Below are 15961 nucleotides of genomic sequence, written 5' to 3' on the forward strand. Positions count from 1 at the left end.
TTCGCAGCCAATGGATAGCGCTTCACAATCTTCCGTGACTCATCTCTTTCTTCAACCATTGGAACAGTATGGTAAAACCAGTACCGATACAAATTTTCAACCTATTTATTCTTGGAAGCAGGAGAAATTTGCTTAGCACCTCGAGCAGGTTTAAAACTGCAACAACCAAAGTACTTGATAATAGTCTTCTTATCTACATTCTTACTCCTAAACTGAGTATACATCTCATGAAGAGCACAAAAAGCCCTGATATCCAAGTTTACATCTTGAGACTTCACTGCCTAAACAAAAAGAGCAATCTTCGCTATTCCGTTAGGAGTCAAATGATGCATTTCTATGTTATATGCCTTCAGAAGTTCTTCAAAAAAATCTTGGCACGGCATACGAAGTCTAGCTGCAAATTGATCCCGAAAAACCACACATTCATAAGGTTTTGAATCAGGAACTACTTCGTTTCCAGGCAAACGAACAGATGCCCTCTCCACCATCCGATTAGTGACCATCCAATCTAACTCTTTATCGTCCATCAAAGTTTGTCCAAACTTCAAAGACTTCGTGTCATCACCAACCACCTCGGACTCAGACGCAGAAACATCTGACAAATCTTCACCCAAGTCAGACTGATTAGATCCAATTGGAGAGTTTGTAGAAGCATTCTTCTCTTGATCAGACATCTAGAAAATAAGAAACATATCAGCAAGATAAAATAATAAACAAAAAGAAAGAAAACATAAACAAATAAATAAAAAACTAACCTTAGTCAAATTTGCACCTCTGAAAAGAAATAAGCCTTCGGAAAAGATTTTTGGCTTCGCTAAATTTTTTGACTTTGCTTCAAAGAAAATTTCGGCAGCACCTCCCCGTCTTCGATGAAGTAGCAAAAATAGGGGGAGGGAACGAAGTATATATAGGCGGCTTTGGGTCAAGCCTGACGGTTCAGCTTCCGCCGGTCAAATACGACCGTTGCAATTAAAAAAAACAAATGCTCACAGTCTAACGGCTATAAGCGGCCAACTCCAAAGTTCGGGACGACGTTTTCTGTCTTCGTTTTAAATCCAAACTTCGCGAGATTCAGACCTTTGGAGTAGGCTTTCATCCGCGAGTGGCTGCTATTGGGATTTGACTTCGCCAGAAAAACTCAGCCCCTGAAACTTTAAAGTTGAAATTGTGATTTTCATAACAAAGTCTGCTTGCAGGAAAAGAAGCATAGCGAAGATGAAAATTTAACTTCGCAAGAAGGAATTCAACTTCGCTGGAGAGAACTCGTCTTCGCTGAAAAGAAGGAGGAAACAAAGATAAGCGAAGTCAAATATTTGACTCCGCTTAACATTCTAAAGTCAGAGAAGAAGTGGAGCAAGAATTGACTAAGTCCCAAGATACGAAGACACTAAGAAGTTTGAAGGCCAGAAGCTGAAGAATGAAAGCTGAGATAGGAAAAAAAGATCACTTCGCCCTGGTAGTTAAAAATGTTGTAACTATTTAAGTTAGGAGCAAAATAGCTATTTTGTGTAAAATACGAAGACTGAGGTCCCTATAAATACCCACGACATGTACAGTACGATGAGAAAATGAATACAACTTTTTACTTGTGTTCAACTTTAATGCTTGTGTAATTGTTTTACCCAACACTGTCAGATGAAGAAATACTGCCGTTCTTTTCTTTCGTAGTACATGCAGCGGGGAGGAAATGATACGGTAGCTTTCATCCAATTTATTAGCTAGACGCTGAGTTCTCGTTCCTGACAACCGACGAGGACTCTACTACTAGAACATGGTAAATTGGTAATCATCTACAAGTTGCAGAGAAAAAAACATTATTCTCCGATCCACCAATGGCCAGTGTCGACTATTAGTCTGCTGGGACATCCTTCGCGTTTCTGCTTCCGCCCAAGGTCAACAGCTTCAACTGCAGGAGCCATTAGGCCAACATGCAGATGTGCGTGTGACTCGATTAAAAAAATGCGTCCACTTTGTTTCGGAGTTCTGTTCTGATGTCGAATTCGGTGCTGGGTATCAAGTACTCCGTAGAGTATCAACAAGTCGCACTTGCAGGAATCAACGTGGATTCCTGTCCCGATCTGCGCGCGTCGAGTAATGTCACTTTGGAAAAGGACCGGCTCGTATTCTATTATGGAGTACTACAGGTAGTTCTCTGTTGGCAAACTTCGAGTTCTTGTCACGGCATCTGCCAGAAAAAGAGTGTTAAAAATGATACATTTTTTTGGAAGGAAAACGAAATAAATAATGTTCAAAGCTTTAATAAAGTTAATATAGTTATGGCTTCAAATTTGAGTTACTAATTTGCAAGGTAAGCAAACATCACCTCACATTAACTTAGTTGTGGTTGACTTTTCCTCGCAGAACAGGTTTTGGCGGACCTAATATTAGTCACAAGTACGATGAGTCCTTTTTCTTGCGATAAATACTTTGGTTTATTGAGTTGATTAACTTTTTTAGACTTGGCACCGGTGCTAACATTTTTCTAAATTTATTCACAGAAGAAACAACGCTAAGTGGCTGTCATAGGTGGTCACTATCAATGTGAGTTGCTTGTGGGAAGGGGCATATCTAGAGGGTATGCCAAATATATCCCTGTATATCCTCCCCACAAGCTCATGAAATCAGATTTGCCCTAGTGTCTTTGATTTTTAATGGTCACCGTCTGTTCACTCTTCTCTGGTCAATTCCTAGAGGGAGGGGGCCAGGGGGGGCAGTGGCAGTGGCGCTGCTTTCGCCCTTGTCAGCAACAATGGGGAGGAGACGAGCTTCCTTTCAGGCTTTTCCTCACAACGTTAGAGAGAGATTTGGCATGTTGCTTTGTTGGATGACTTATTGCTTTGCAATTTTGCATTCTAGGACTGTTGAGTTTCCATGGTCTGTGCTCAACAGTGGGCTTGGATATACCCCGCACCCGTAGAATGGAGGCAAATACTGTGGCAATGTAGTTTTTTTTTTTTTTGAGAAACCGGATTTATATTTAACATAAAATTCTGACAGTTTACATCCCAAAACTTAGAAAGACATTCTTGAAAGAAAAACAAATTACATCAAGGTCCTTGCAGTGTTCTCCCGGTTGTCCTCGTCGCCGACGATCGGAGCAGTCGTCCTGAAGTCGACCACGTTTCCAACAAAGGAACATCAGAAGTTTTCAGTGGCACCATGAGCAGCACATCGGAAGTACCGACATGCTTTATCACCACTGAACGTACAGGCCGATCAAGATGGCCAGTGACCATCACATCGCCGGACAACGAGTCTCCCAGAAGAGGATGCAAACCACCAGAAAAGGTGGGAGATAAAGACCAACCCGATTTCTCAAGTTGGTAGACAGGGGCCATTTTAGAGGAAACAAGAGCTCGAAGCGAAGGTTCACTGCTCAGTTACCAAACTGAATTAGCCAAAGCGGCAAGGTCCAATTCAAATCGTGGGCTCCTGGCTGCCTTCTCTCTGGGCTCTTGCCAGCCCACTTAGCCCCTCGCTCCCGGTCGGGCCCGGCCGTGCCAACCCAACACGTCAAACCTTCGAACAACCAATTGCCCGTGAGATTGCCGAGTCCGGTCCAATATACGCGCTCGGACTTCTCACGTACGGCTCGCTTCCGCGTTCGGAACGGAACCGAACCCAAGTCCGCGCCGCTTCCATGGCAAGCTTAAAGCCAGCCCGCCGACGTCCCAATCAAACGAAACGAACAAGAAGACGCCAGCACTGCCCCCGGGCCCGGGACTTGTTCTCGCTGACGCGGTGACGCCGCGCAGACCAGCGACCCGCGCGCGAGCGTCCGCCGAGATTGCATCCATGGATGCATTCGTCGCGGCAATGGTCTTCTGCGAGGCGCCCCTGGACGCCGCCGCCTTGGGCATGGGCACTTGTGCTCCCGCGGCCACGAAGGGCGCCGGGTGCGGCGCCAACAAGAAGCGCGAGGAGGAGGTGGACGTGGTCAGGGTGAGGTCGGCGGCGCCGCCAGTGACGGAGGCAAGGACAAGGGGACCCGAGGAGCCCGTCGACGCGTCGTCGTTCGGTGGCTTGCAGTGCCTCCAGACCATCGTGTTCCGCATCGACTGATCGATTGGTCATTAGGAACCGTGCAGCTGTGGGCTACGGCGCGCGCTGGCTGCAGTCTTGGTTTCATGTTTATTGCCGCTGTTCGTACGTCTGGACTTTTGCGACTAACAATGACTGAAAACCCGATCAATAAATAGCTCAGCTGTCGTGGCAAATAAAATATGGGAATCTTTATAGCAGGTTCACGATTCAGCAAATGGCAGCAGAGGCCAATTGCCTGAAAAACTCCATAGTCTAACAACGGTTGTGGTCGTTGTACTGGTGTCAGATCATTTTGCCTTTGAAAAACATAAAAGCACTTTTCTTAATCCAAAGTCAAACATGAATAATCCAAGAACATCTATGTCTCCGGAGTCTGGACACATCATAAACTACTCGCTTGCAAAAGGGAACTTTGCTGCTAGCTAGCGGAGATGGTGCCACAAGTGGAAATTATTTGGCATCCTCTTGCTGCGCGCGCGCAGACTGTCAAATAAATCGGACCCTTTCGTTCATTCATGGCGCCGGTTAATTTAGTCTTCCCGGCTGGCGTCGGCGTCAGCGTTTTTTTTTTACTAAAACGAAAGCGGAAGGCCGTGGACTTTGCGCGGCGATGCCGACGCCGATTGGCGACGACCTCTCCGGCTGTGTCGGATCACCGCAGGTCCACGTCGCTTGTGTCGTTTCGTTTCTCATATCGCCGGGATCGTTTGTTGCAGGGCGCTCCTAATACAGAAATCATCGTAGTTTCTATAAACATTAATTATACTGTCACCTAAACGATTTGCTAATGTAGCAAGGTAATTATTAAGGAGAGAGAGCAAAAATCGTAGAACCCGGGTCTAAGTTATAAACCATGTCTACACGAGAACCAAGACATAAAGGGATGTGATTGATAGAGAACGAAGAGAGAATGTACGTGATTGGATAAAAAAATGTCCAGTAGAAATTATCTATTGGGATGATGATTTCTATATGTAGCCCCGTTCGGCTTAGCTAGAAGTCGATTTATTTGGCTTTTTTTAGTTGAAATAGTGTTTTTCTCTTACAATAATTCAGCCATAACAGTGTTTTCAGCCAGTTTCAGTCAAAATTCAGCAAGCCAAACGGGACCGTAGTGTCTATAAAATTAATAGGTATAGAAATTAGGTACAGTTTTTAGCAGGGAGTGCCCTTAGCGATTGTTCCGTGATCCAGGCGAACACGATACGGTTTCTCTTTTGTGATTGTTCCTTTTGTTTTTTTGTGATTGTTCCCTGATCCAGGCGAACACGATATGATTCTTTCGAGTATTTGTTGTTGCGTTGCATCACGGTTCTGAGCTGCTGATCGGCACTCGACAGTGAACGTCTGAACGAATTAGATAAGTGGACCAGTGGTGGCCAATTTCGAAGCAAACGCCTGATAGCCATGGCGACTTATTTGCTTCAAAGAGTAAACGAGGACTGCTATGGCCTATGGGGAATGCTAAAACCTTCGTGCTAAACCTTCTCCTAATCCTTGATATTTAGAAAGGAGTGAAAAAATCTCTCTCCAACAGCTCCTAAAATCGCCTCCTAATCTTTTAGCGCTTCCAAAAACTAAGCCCTCGACGCGCAAAGTTACGCGCAATCGGCCTCGCGCGGATCCTGCCGCGAGTCAGGTTTCTTGGGCCGTACCCGGCGCAGGGCCACATGCTCCTGCTCCTCGACCTCGCGAGGCTGCACGCCGCTCATAGCTCCGTCACGCTCCGGTTGCGACTCCCAGTTCACTCGCGCCCCAGGCATCGACGATGGGGCGGCAGCAGGCCCGCGTCGGCGTAGGTCTTGTTGGCCCAGATTTCGGCGAAGGCCACCTCGTGGTTCGGGGCACCCGAGAGCCGTGAAGGGGTCGCAGAAGAACACGCCATAGACGAGGGCAATCCACCAGAGGCGGCCATCGTGGGCAAGCACGCCGGTCTCGGAGAAGGGGTTGCACATGCGGGCCTGTCGCTAGGTGAGGTGCCTGGCGAACCACTGGCCTTTGGCGGTGGAGTAGCAGAGGAGCTTGTTGGGGTGGTACAAGAAGGTGGTGGGGTGGAGCTGGGCGACCACGTAGTGGCTGCGGCGGTGCGGGTCGGCGATGAGGCCGATGCTGAGGTGGGGGTGGATGTCGAGGCCCTCACTAGCCTTGATATAGGCGGGCACCGGGGGGAGGATGGTGACGGTACTTCTGTGGGTGTTGCAGAGGAAGAAGTCCGGGAGGTTGCCTCGACAACCTGGAGGAGGATGCAGGCGGAGCGGTCGGCGGCGAGGATGTAAGCGGACAGCGGCTCGGTCCGTTGGCGGCACCGCCGACGTCGACAACAGCGGCAAGCTAGACGAGGAAACAGCCCTACGACCCCGATGCCCGCGCCCTGCTTCGCCCGGCAGCCGCCCGTCCGCCCTGCTTCTGTGTACGTGGTTCCTAGAGGAAGAAGACGATGATAATTACCAAATTTGATTTTTAAGATGCCATTTATTAGAAACTCTTGAGATGATCTTCTTTTTTCCTCCTCAAATCTTTTTAGGAGTTGCCAAACTATAAGTTTTTAGGAGAAAAAAGTAGGAAACTCTTGGAGATGCTCTAAGAGCATCTCTAAGAGTATCTAATATTTTCTTTCTAAAAACATGAAGTTTTACAACTCCTAAAAAGATATTAGAAATAATAAAGAAGGCCATCTCCAAGAGTTTCTAATAATCCACTCCTAAAATATAGAAGATAATTTTACATCAGGAATCCTATACTATTTCTAAATTATCCTAACCACTTTTATATATTCTTTCTCTCTTGTATATTTACATCAGGAACCATTTCTTACTCTTTATTCTTTCTACGTCCTTCTACCTTTAGATTGGCCGACAAACACGCGCGGGGGTAATTTTACGCGAAACAGGTTGATTTTTCTCAAGTTCTAAAAGATTAGGAAAATGGATTAGAAGTTGTTGAAGAGATGTTTTTTCTCATCTTGCTAAAAATCAATGATTAGGAAAGAATTTAGGAAACGCTTGGAGATGCTCTAAGCCGGACTTTGCAGTCCTGACTTCAGTGACACATCAGGGTGTGTTTTTTTTTTTTCTCAAGGGGTTTTACATTGAAAACAGTACATGCAGACATGCAGATGAAGTAGGGATACAATAATGTCAGATAGATATATGGCACGAAGATACTGCAGATAGAAATACATACACAACATTAAATGGTCGGTCGGCGCTCACATCCGATCTATATTTTTTTAAGTTGGAAAGATGTGCATTTTAAGAGCCTCAGAGTCAAATATGGCGTGCATAGATATTGGATAGACAGACGTTACATTGAGCCATTGACATTTTTGGTTTCATTCATGTTTAGATATGATTCCATTTGTTGGATTCATGTTGAAAGACTGTTAGAGATTGTGAAGAGCGGCTTGTAGATTGTGGGTTCTTAAAAGCTACCGCATCCGTCCCAACATAAATAAACTTTTAGAGTGTTTTATTAAATCAAACTATTTTATATTTAACTAAATTTATATAAAAATATTAATATTTATGACACCAAATTAATATCACTAGATATATAATCAAATATGTTAATATATTATGCATTTATTTTGTCTAACTTGAGATATTTTGACTTTAGGTGAGTCTAGAATTTGATTTATTTTAGGATCAAGGTATAGTAGAAACAGCTTGGTAAAGATAGCTTATGGGATTGTTATAATCTGAAGTAGATATGATTAAAAGCTGCTTTCATGTCATATTCTAGATCTTTTAAAGCCACAATACACAAACTCTAGTTGATCTAAATAGGGCCTTAGTCGCTTCAAAAATAAATAAGGCCTTGCACAATCTTTGTATAGTGCAAGATAGTAATGGAGTATCTGTACACAACATTTGGTACAATGTGTGCTGGCCATTATCCCACCACAATTTTCTGGTACCTGTTCAGATCCCCCGGATTCAACAAAAACGTCATCAGTGTTAGTAGAGGGCTCACATGCCAGTCTCAGCAGAAGATTCTCTGCCAGATGGGCCCCTGCAAACTAAAGAACGAGTGAACGACAACGACAACTAGTACGCCTCTCCTGATGAATGATGATCCCACGGCTCCTCCGTCCTATAAATCCAAGGCCACCGTTGGCCGTTCCCTCTCGCGCCGCAGCCGCACATCTTCACTCTCCATTGCTCATTTGCTCCCTGCAGACTGCAGACTTGCAGAGGGAGAAGGACAAAGGAGGAGGGAGCAAGCCGGTCGAGATGGCGACGTGCGCCACGACCCTCGCGCCGCTTCTGGGTCCGGCGGCGAACGCGACGGAGTACCTGTGCAACCAGTTCGCGGACACCACGTCGGCGGTGGACTCGACGTACCTGCTCTTCTCGGCGTACCTCGTCTTCGCCATGCAGCTCGGGTTCGCCATGCTCTGCGCGGGCTCCGTCCGCGCCAAGAACACCATGAACATCATGCTCACCAACGTGCTCGACGCCGCCGCCGGCGCGCTCTTCTACTACCTCTTCGGCTTCGCCTTCGCGTACGGGACCCCGTCCAACGGCTTCATCGGCAAGCACTTCTTCGGCCTCAAGCGGCTTCCCCAGGTCGGCTTCGACTACGACTTCTTCCTCTTCCAGTGGGCCTTCGCCATCGCCGCCGCCGGGATCACGTCGGGCTCCATCGCCGAGCGCACGCAGTTCGTGGCGTACCTCATCTACTCCGCCTTCCTCACCGGCTTCGTGTACCCGGTGGTGTCCCACTGGGTCTGGTCCGCCGACGGCTGGGCCTCGCCGTCACGGACGTCGGGGAAGCTGCTCTTCGGCTCCGGCATCATCGACTTCGCCGGGTCCAGCGTCGTCCACATGGTGGGCGGCATCGCCGGCCTCTGGGGCGCCCTCATCGAGGGCCCCCGCATTGGGCGGTTCGACCACGCCGGCCGCTCCGTGGCGCTGCGCGGCCACAGCGCGTCGCTCGTCGTGCTCGGCACCTTCCTGCTGTGGTTCGGCTGGTTCGGGTTCAACCCCGGCTCGTTCCTCACCATCCTCAAGAGCTACGGCCCCGCCGGCAGCATCCACGGCCAGTGGTCGGCCGTGGGCCGCACGGCGGTGACCACCACCCTCGCCGGCAGCACGGCGGCGCTCACGACGCTCTTCGGGAAGAGGCTCCAGACGGGGCACTGGAACGTGGTCGACGTCTGCAACGGCCTCCTGGGCGGCTTCGCGGCCATCACCGCGGGCTGCTCCGTGGTCGACCCCTGGGCGGCCGTCATCTGCGGGTTCGTGTCGGCGTGGGTGCTCATCGGGCTCAACGCGCTGGCCGCCAGGCTCCGGTTCGACGATCCGCTGGAGGCCGCGCAGCTGCACGGCGGGTGCGGCGCGTGGGGGGTCCTCTTCACGGGGCTGTTCGCTCGCAGGGAGTACGTGGAGCAGATCTACGGCACGCCGGGGCGGCCGTACGGCCTGTTCATGGGCGGCGGCGGGAGGCTGCTGGCCGCGAACGTGGTGATGATCCTGGTGATCGCCGCGTGGGTGAGCGTCACCATGGCCCCGCTGTTCCTGGCGCTCAACAAGCTGGGGCTGCTCCGCGTCTCGGCCGAGGACGAGCTGGCCGGCATGGACCAGACGCGGCACGGCGGGTTCGCGTACGCTTACCACGACGACGACTTGAGCTTGAGCAGCAGACCGAAGGGGACTCAGAGCACGCAGATCGCGGCCGCGTCCAGCGGCGAGTTCTAGTGGCATAGTGCCAGCAAATTATATTACACATACATATGCACCGTGCAGAATGCACGCAGGTGGTTCTTGTGTGGTGTTGGATCTCAAAATCTCATAGTATGTTACTCCTACATGGTGATTGTACAATAACAACCATGACTGCCAAAATTGGTCCAAGAATGGCATATCCCAACGATGTTTTTTATGTCTGATCTATCATCATCGCGGCCGTCGGATGGCTGCCATGACTGCATGACCATCTGTGCAAAATCTTCACGGCATCCCTGCTTCGCACAGGTTTCTTTTTATGCGGCTCCGAAACATGGAATCCATCCCACCCCTTTGAACGGATCACCAGAAACAACTCAAAGCTGAACTTATCAGCCTAGGTACAATGTTTTTCTCTCACAACGAATCACAAAAACCATCAGCATGGAAGTTGCTGAGATAGGACATGGCTACATATCACTCCAGTCACTTATCCTACATTTAGGCTTTGTTTAGATGCATGTGTATCCACTTCAATCCACATGTGTTGGAGTGGATTGAAATAAAACTTAGTTTAATTACACTCCAATCCACTCGTGGATTGAGATGAATACATGCACATCCAAACAAGGCCTTATTTGGACGGGCGAAAATGCTGCAATTGACCAAATAATTTGGCTGGTTTTGGATGGTCAAGGTGGCATATACCGTTCGCGATTTACATGGCAAGCTATTGCACCGCATTCGAATCATTCCAGACCAAGACGATAGAGTGCTTTTATTCTTCTATTCTACTTTTCAAATCAGTTCCATAACCTGCACCATCCTTTTCGACCAACATCTTCTCTGCCAGGATTGCAGTGGAAACGTAGGGCGGTCATTTACCCATGTTCCAACATGATCATGCCATGTGACCATATACGAGCTGGATGATATGACATGGAAATGACGACCATCACCTATCTCCATCCAGAGCCTTGAATCTCTTCGACCAAAGAATCTCCTTTTCACCAAGTGATACAATCAAAGGATGGCATGAACCAACAATGGATCGATACCCTTTCAAAAAAAAACAATGAATTGGTAAACAAGTTAAAAAGAGGAAAAGTTCTGAGTTGGAAGAATATGTTGGGGACGACTGGGATAAATCCAATAAGAACCCAGCTATGCAGCTAAGCTCAAAAAAGGAAACAGCTATGGAATGGTACAACACGGACACAAAATATTCTTAGGACAATAGCACCACAGTTCATCCAAGGAAACGCTTTTGGCCTTTGGCACTTCCAATGCTAGTAATACCAGAAGATGTATAACTGATTCTGACTTCCATCATACATTCAACTGAATTAGGAGGGTTATTGGTCGTCCAAACAGCTCTCACGTCTGCAAATTCAAAGTTTCTTGTTGGGTACAGCACGGTTGATACTAGCATCTGCAATGGAATTCCACAAGCTGAGTAGGTTAAAATATGGAATTATCATCTGTAAATCTGAAACAGTAAATGGCAATAGATGGCAGTTTTATTCGGTTCATCTTCAGCTTCTCCCATCACAAGCTGAGTAGGTTACTATTCATCAGTCGCTCTAAATAACAGTGATTGTTAATTACCACTGAGCATATAGGTTTAGGTAAAACCAGCCTATGAAACAATAACATAATTATGGTATTACCAAGTGTGAGATAATATCAAGTTGAGAAAGTACCAGGAAGAGATGAGGATAAACTCGTGTACTAAACTGCAGGTAGCACAGTTTGCCAGTTTCGGGCCTCATGATCGTATGATCCTTCCAAAGATGCAGCATGCAACATCCCTTGGGCAAACATGATGATTTTAATAAGGCATTTTGTACTTTGTTTGAAGATCAATGCATGAATTTTGGTGCAATGACACAATTCCTCAAATCATGCTAACAATATGCTTGTGACAAAGGAGGTGGTGAATTGGTGGTGGATCAACCCATTCCATTCCTCGTACCAAACAAGAGGCTTAGGTTCAGAGCTATGATCAATGACCCATCATCCTCTCAGTACTCAAACCAAATACCCCTAAATGGAACAGGGTATCTAGGTCAGGACTCAGGAGCATCCACCTAAGGGTTGGGAGGATTGAGGTGCCCTCCCAACCCACATGGCTTGGGGTGGATTAGAGTGCAATCAAACAAGCCATAAACATAGCTATGGAGCAACGTCTGTTGTGAAATGACAGGCTCAAAAAAAGTAGTCACTAACTGGTGTGTAGGGAAAGATGTCTTAACCATCAACGATTGGAAGGATCTTCTCCAGTTTTCAGATTTTGAATTTCATTTTTCTTGATCTACCCTTCCCATGTTCCATTCTCATCTGATTTGAAGAACAGTGGACAGACATTGAGTACCAACAAAAAGACAGTTCCAAAAATGGCAATTTGTTATATCAACAGTACAATGAATGTGAAAAATATACTACTGGTTCAAGTAACTGGACAACACCTTTCTAGTTTGCTTCAGTCGTTTCCACTATATACACTGGTTGTGAAATGTCAAGATCAAACCAGTAATCACTAATGGACACCACAAATGGTAAAAGATGTAGTTTGACTATCATTCTATCAGCAATCGCAAGGCTCTTCTCCAGACTCCGGATTCTGATTTTTTTTCATTTTTCTTATCAACCTTCCCAAGTTCCATTATCATCAGCATCTACATAACTGTGTGGAAGCATTAACTATCAGCAACAAGATAGTTCCAAAGCATGGTAATTTGTTATACTGGCAGTAGAAATAATAAGACAAATATACTACTGGCAATCTCACAGTACCTTTTTAGTTTGCTTCAATTATTTCACACAAAATGTATCAATATCACACTAAATTGGGTGATTATCCCACCAGTTTGGCACCGCAAACTAAGAACACACTGGCACATGTTGGGACAAATATGGAATAATCAAAATCGGTTCTTTTTCTTCAAAGATGATTACTGCCACATATTACAGAGTCAGCATCAATCATTTGTGGCCTCTTGTCCTCATTAGCATATGTTCGTTTCCGCGTGTTTGGGCTTATTTTGCAGGCAACAGGGGATATGAAAGTGGGCACCAATCCATCTCTAGTTGGCATGTAAAATATGGCAATTCATAAATAGAAGATAAGAGGATAGCTGCCACCCCCATGAGGAATTTAGCAATTAAACGGCCATAAGGGAAAAGAAAGCACATGTTAGGCAATACAACCCCAAACTGACAGGCAACATGAACATGAAGCAATGGGTAAATGGCCAGACCAAAAAAGAAAGTGTAAATGGTATATAGAAAGCTCTTCATGTGAGTTGAATATACAGCTGATAGAAGCACTTCTACTCCAGCATCAAATGAAGAAGATAAATAAAGTATCTTTGCAAATAGATAATTTGAATGAGCAATATGAATCAACTTTTGCATTAGAACTAACTTTTGCTGTACCTCTTGCATGACGTAGCTTGATACAAGGCTTTGAGCCTTTGATGGAACACCTTCTTGTTTACCTCCAATAAATGTGTGAGCTAGGTCAAATGTTTGTCTTAGGGAAGCCCACTTTGTTTACCACACAGAAGTTAAGCTCATGACTTTCCAATAATGAAGAAAATTTATGAAAGTTATGCAGCTATGCAAGTTTCTGGAAACATGGTTAGCTGGCAGTATATTTTTTTCATAATTCCATTGAGGCAGCTAAATCCTCAAGAGTGTCATATATATTCTCTGACTCAGGATGAACATCATCACCAGAGTAAAACCGGTGTGTCTTGCGGTCCACCTCAATCCAGCTACAACCAGGCAGCTTCTTGCCTATATTCTCCTCCTTCACGAATTTTCTTACTTTCATCACCTCTTCCCACAAGCGACTGTATACATTTGGCAGCATCACCACGTAGTTTGCATTATTTGGATCCAACTCTAGTAACTTTCGAATTGCTAACTCAGAAAGTTCTACTTGTCTGTGTACTCTACATGCACTGAGCAATGACCCCCATATGACTTCATCTGCTTCAATTCTCATATCGCTGATAACATTCAATGCATCCTGAAACCGGCCTGCCCTACCAAGAAGGTCGATGATACACCCATAATGTTCAATCTCTGGTTCAAGTCTGTGCTCATGCTGCATCAATTCAAAGTACTTAATGCCTTCATCAACGAACCCTCCATGAGTGCATGCATTCAACAGTCCAACGAAAGTAACCACATCAGGTTCAATCCCTTCACCCCTCATCTCATTAAACACCGATATTGCACACTTGCTGTGCCCATGCAGTGCCAGACAATTGATCAGAGAATTCCAAGTTGCTAGGCTTCTATCAGAAACCTCATCAAAGATCCACCTTGCCCCCTCCAGATTCCCACATTTACCGTACATATCAATCAACCCATTCAGAACGGATGAGCCAAAACCAACACAGGTCCTCCACGCGTAGCAGTGGATCAACTTCCCAATCTTCAGCATCCCAAGATGCCCACACACAGATAGTACACAAGAAACGGTGGTTGCATTTGGCCAGAACCCCGCGTCCACCATCCTCCCAAAAATCCCAACCGCCTCCACAAACAGCCCGTTCTGAGAGCAGCCTGCGATGATTGCGTTCCATGCAGCCACGTCCCTTTTGGGCATCCGCTCGAAGAGCACGATCGCATCCCCAACCTTCCCTGCCCTTGCATACCCGGACACCAGCACGGTCCAGGAGACTACGTTCCTCTCGGTCAAACCGTCAAACAGCTTGCGCGCGTCGGCCATCATACCGTGCCTCGAATAACCATCGAGGAGTGAGGTCCTTATGACATCGTATCCACAGAAGCAGCTCTTGCAGGCGTGGGAGTGGATCGACCTGACAATGCCGACGCCGACGCCGACGCCGCAGGCAGCGCGGAGCACGAGCGGGTACACGAACTAGTTAGGCGCTGGGCGGCAGTGACGAAGCATGCGAAAGAAGAGGGCGAGCGCGTCGCGGGCGTGGGCGTAGGATGAAGGTGAGGCCGCGGCTGCGGCGGAGACATATGCAGAGAGAATAGCGGAGTAGAGGAAGACGTTGGGGTGGGGCGTGGCGTCGAAGAGGTGGCGGGCATAGGTGAGGCAGGAAAGGCGGAGGGCGGCGAAGCGGAGCAGGTGGAAGGTGGTGGTCTGTGCGGCGGCGCACCCCGTGACGAAGGCGTCGGCATGGAGCTGCTCGAGGTGCGCGCGGGTGGAGCAGCGGGAGAGCACGGCGACGAAGTCGCGGCGGGATAGCTGAGGCGAGCAGCGCATCGTCCCGTGATCCCGTCCCGTGTGGTGGCGCCGGCTCCGCCCGGCCGCGCGGGAGGGGGCTCTCTGGTTCTCGTGGTTCGTGGGAGTCGGTTTGGACCTTGGAGGGTGTTTTTACGGGCTGGGCCGCTGCTAGGCTTGTTTTCTAAGCTGTGTTTGGTTACAGGCTTGAACCGGGTTGGGTTGGGTTGGACCCATTTTTACATGTGTTTGGTTGAGATTAGTTAGTCTAGGTTCGACCAATAGTGGAATATTTCTCTAGGATGCGGGTTTAATCCGTCCGTCCAAATCGAAGAAACTGGCTCGACCCACTTCGTCTCGCACGACACGCCTGCCATGACGATGGCGACACGCCAACACGACTTGGGCTTGCGGAGGCGACATGACCTTGGCGAGCTGGAGCGGCCGGGCGGAGGAGCCACAGAACGGGCAGCGGGCAAATCTAGACGGAGTAGCAGGAGCGGGCTGCGGAGGACTAGCTGCGACCGCAGAGGAGCAGTGGGCCGGGGCGTGCGGGCAAGATCAGGACGATGTCGGACTACGTGGGGTAGAAGAAGGGGTACGAAGCTGCCATGTGGCCCCCACGAGTTGGTGTCTCATTTCACTCCTTCGGCGAAACCAAAATCTAGCCTTCTCAACCAAACAGCACATGGGTTCATCCCATCCATAAACTCTAGGTTAGGTTCAACCTATCCCTGATAGTCCTTGAACCAAACATACGCTAGAAAATCCATGCGGTCTCCTTCTTTTACTTTGCGAGTCCATTTTGCCTCTTTCCATAAAATGAACCAATTTTTTTTAAAAAAAATAGACGACTCCAACTCTTAAAACCGCTCCATTTACCTCACTAAACAGTTTTGATTAACATAGCACTACGCCAACTATTCTACATGGCGTCAAAGCAGCGAGAAGAAAGATAAATCAGGCTTTTAGGATAGTTCAGTGAGGTCAATTGACTTTGAAAAAATATATTTTTTTTGAAAAAGAATTATCTAAATTGTTC

The 15961-nt window shown here is 47.4% G+C and overlaps 2 protein-coding genes across 2 annotated transcripts; one reads left to right on the forward strand and one right to left on the reverse strand.

Moving 5' to 3' along the window:
* The first annotated feature begins 8186 nt into the window (after nucleotides 1–8186).
* On the forward strand, nucleotides 8187–9853 carry LOC136474261 (ammonium transporter 1 member 2). Its single transcript, XM_066471849.1, has one exon. The coding sequence runs from the start codon at nucleotides 8277–8279 to the stop codon at nucleotides 9741–9743; it is 1467 nt and encodes a 488-aa protein (XP_066327946.1). The 5' UTR covers nucleotides 8187–8276; the 3' UTR covers nucleotides 9744–9853.
* Nucleotides 9854–10462: 609 nt separating this feature from the next.
* LOC136474262 (pentatricopeptide repeat-containing protein At1g33350) lies at nucleotides 10463–15040 on the reverse strand. Its single transcript, XM_066471850.1, is given in 5 exon segments — nucleotides 10463–11142; nucleotides 11414–11521; nucleotides 11940–12050; nucleotides 12179–12396; nucleotides 13149–15040. A coding segment is annotated over 1 exon segment (1587 nt). The 5' UTR covers nucleotides 14962–15040; the 3' UTR covers nucleotides 10463–11142; nucleotides 11414–11521; nucleotides 11940–12050; nucleotides 12179–12396; nucleotides 13149–13374.
* Nucleotides 15041–15961: the final 921 nt, after the last annotated feature.

The sequence above is a fragment of the Miscanthus floridulus genome, chromosome 8, assembly GCF_019320115.1.
Source record: "Miscanthus floridulus cultivar M001 chromosome 8, ASM1932011v1, whole genome shotgun sequence".
In the NCBI taxonomy this organism is placed as follows: Eukaryota; Viridiplantae; Streptophyta; class Magnoliopsida; order Poales; family Poaceae; genus Miscanthus; species Miscanthus floridulus.

Coding starts and splice junctions, on each gene's coding strand:
- LOC136474261 (XM_066471849.1), top strand. CDS start 8,277: ATGGCGACGTGCGCCACGACCCTCGCGCCGCTTCTGGGTCCGGCGGCG.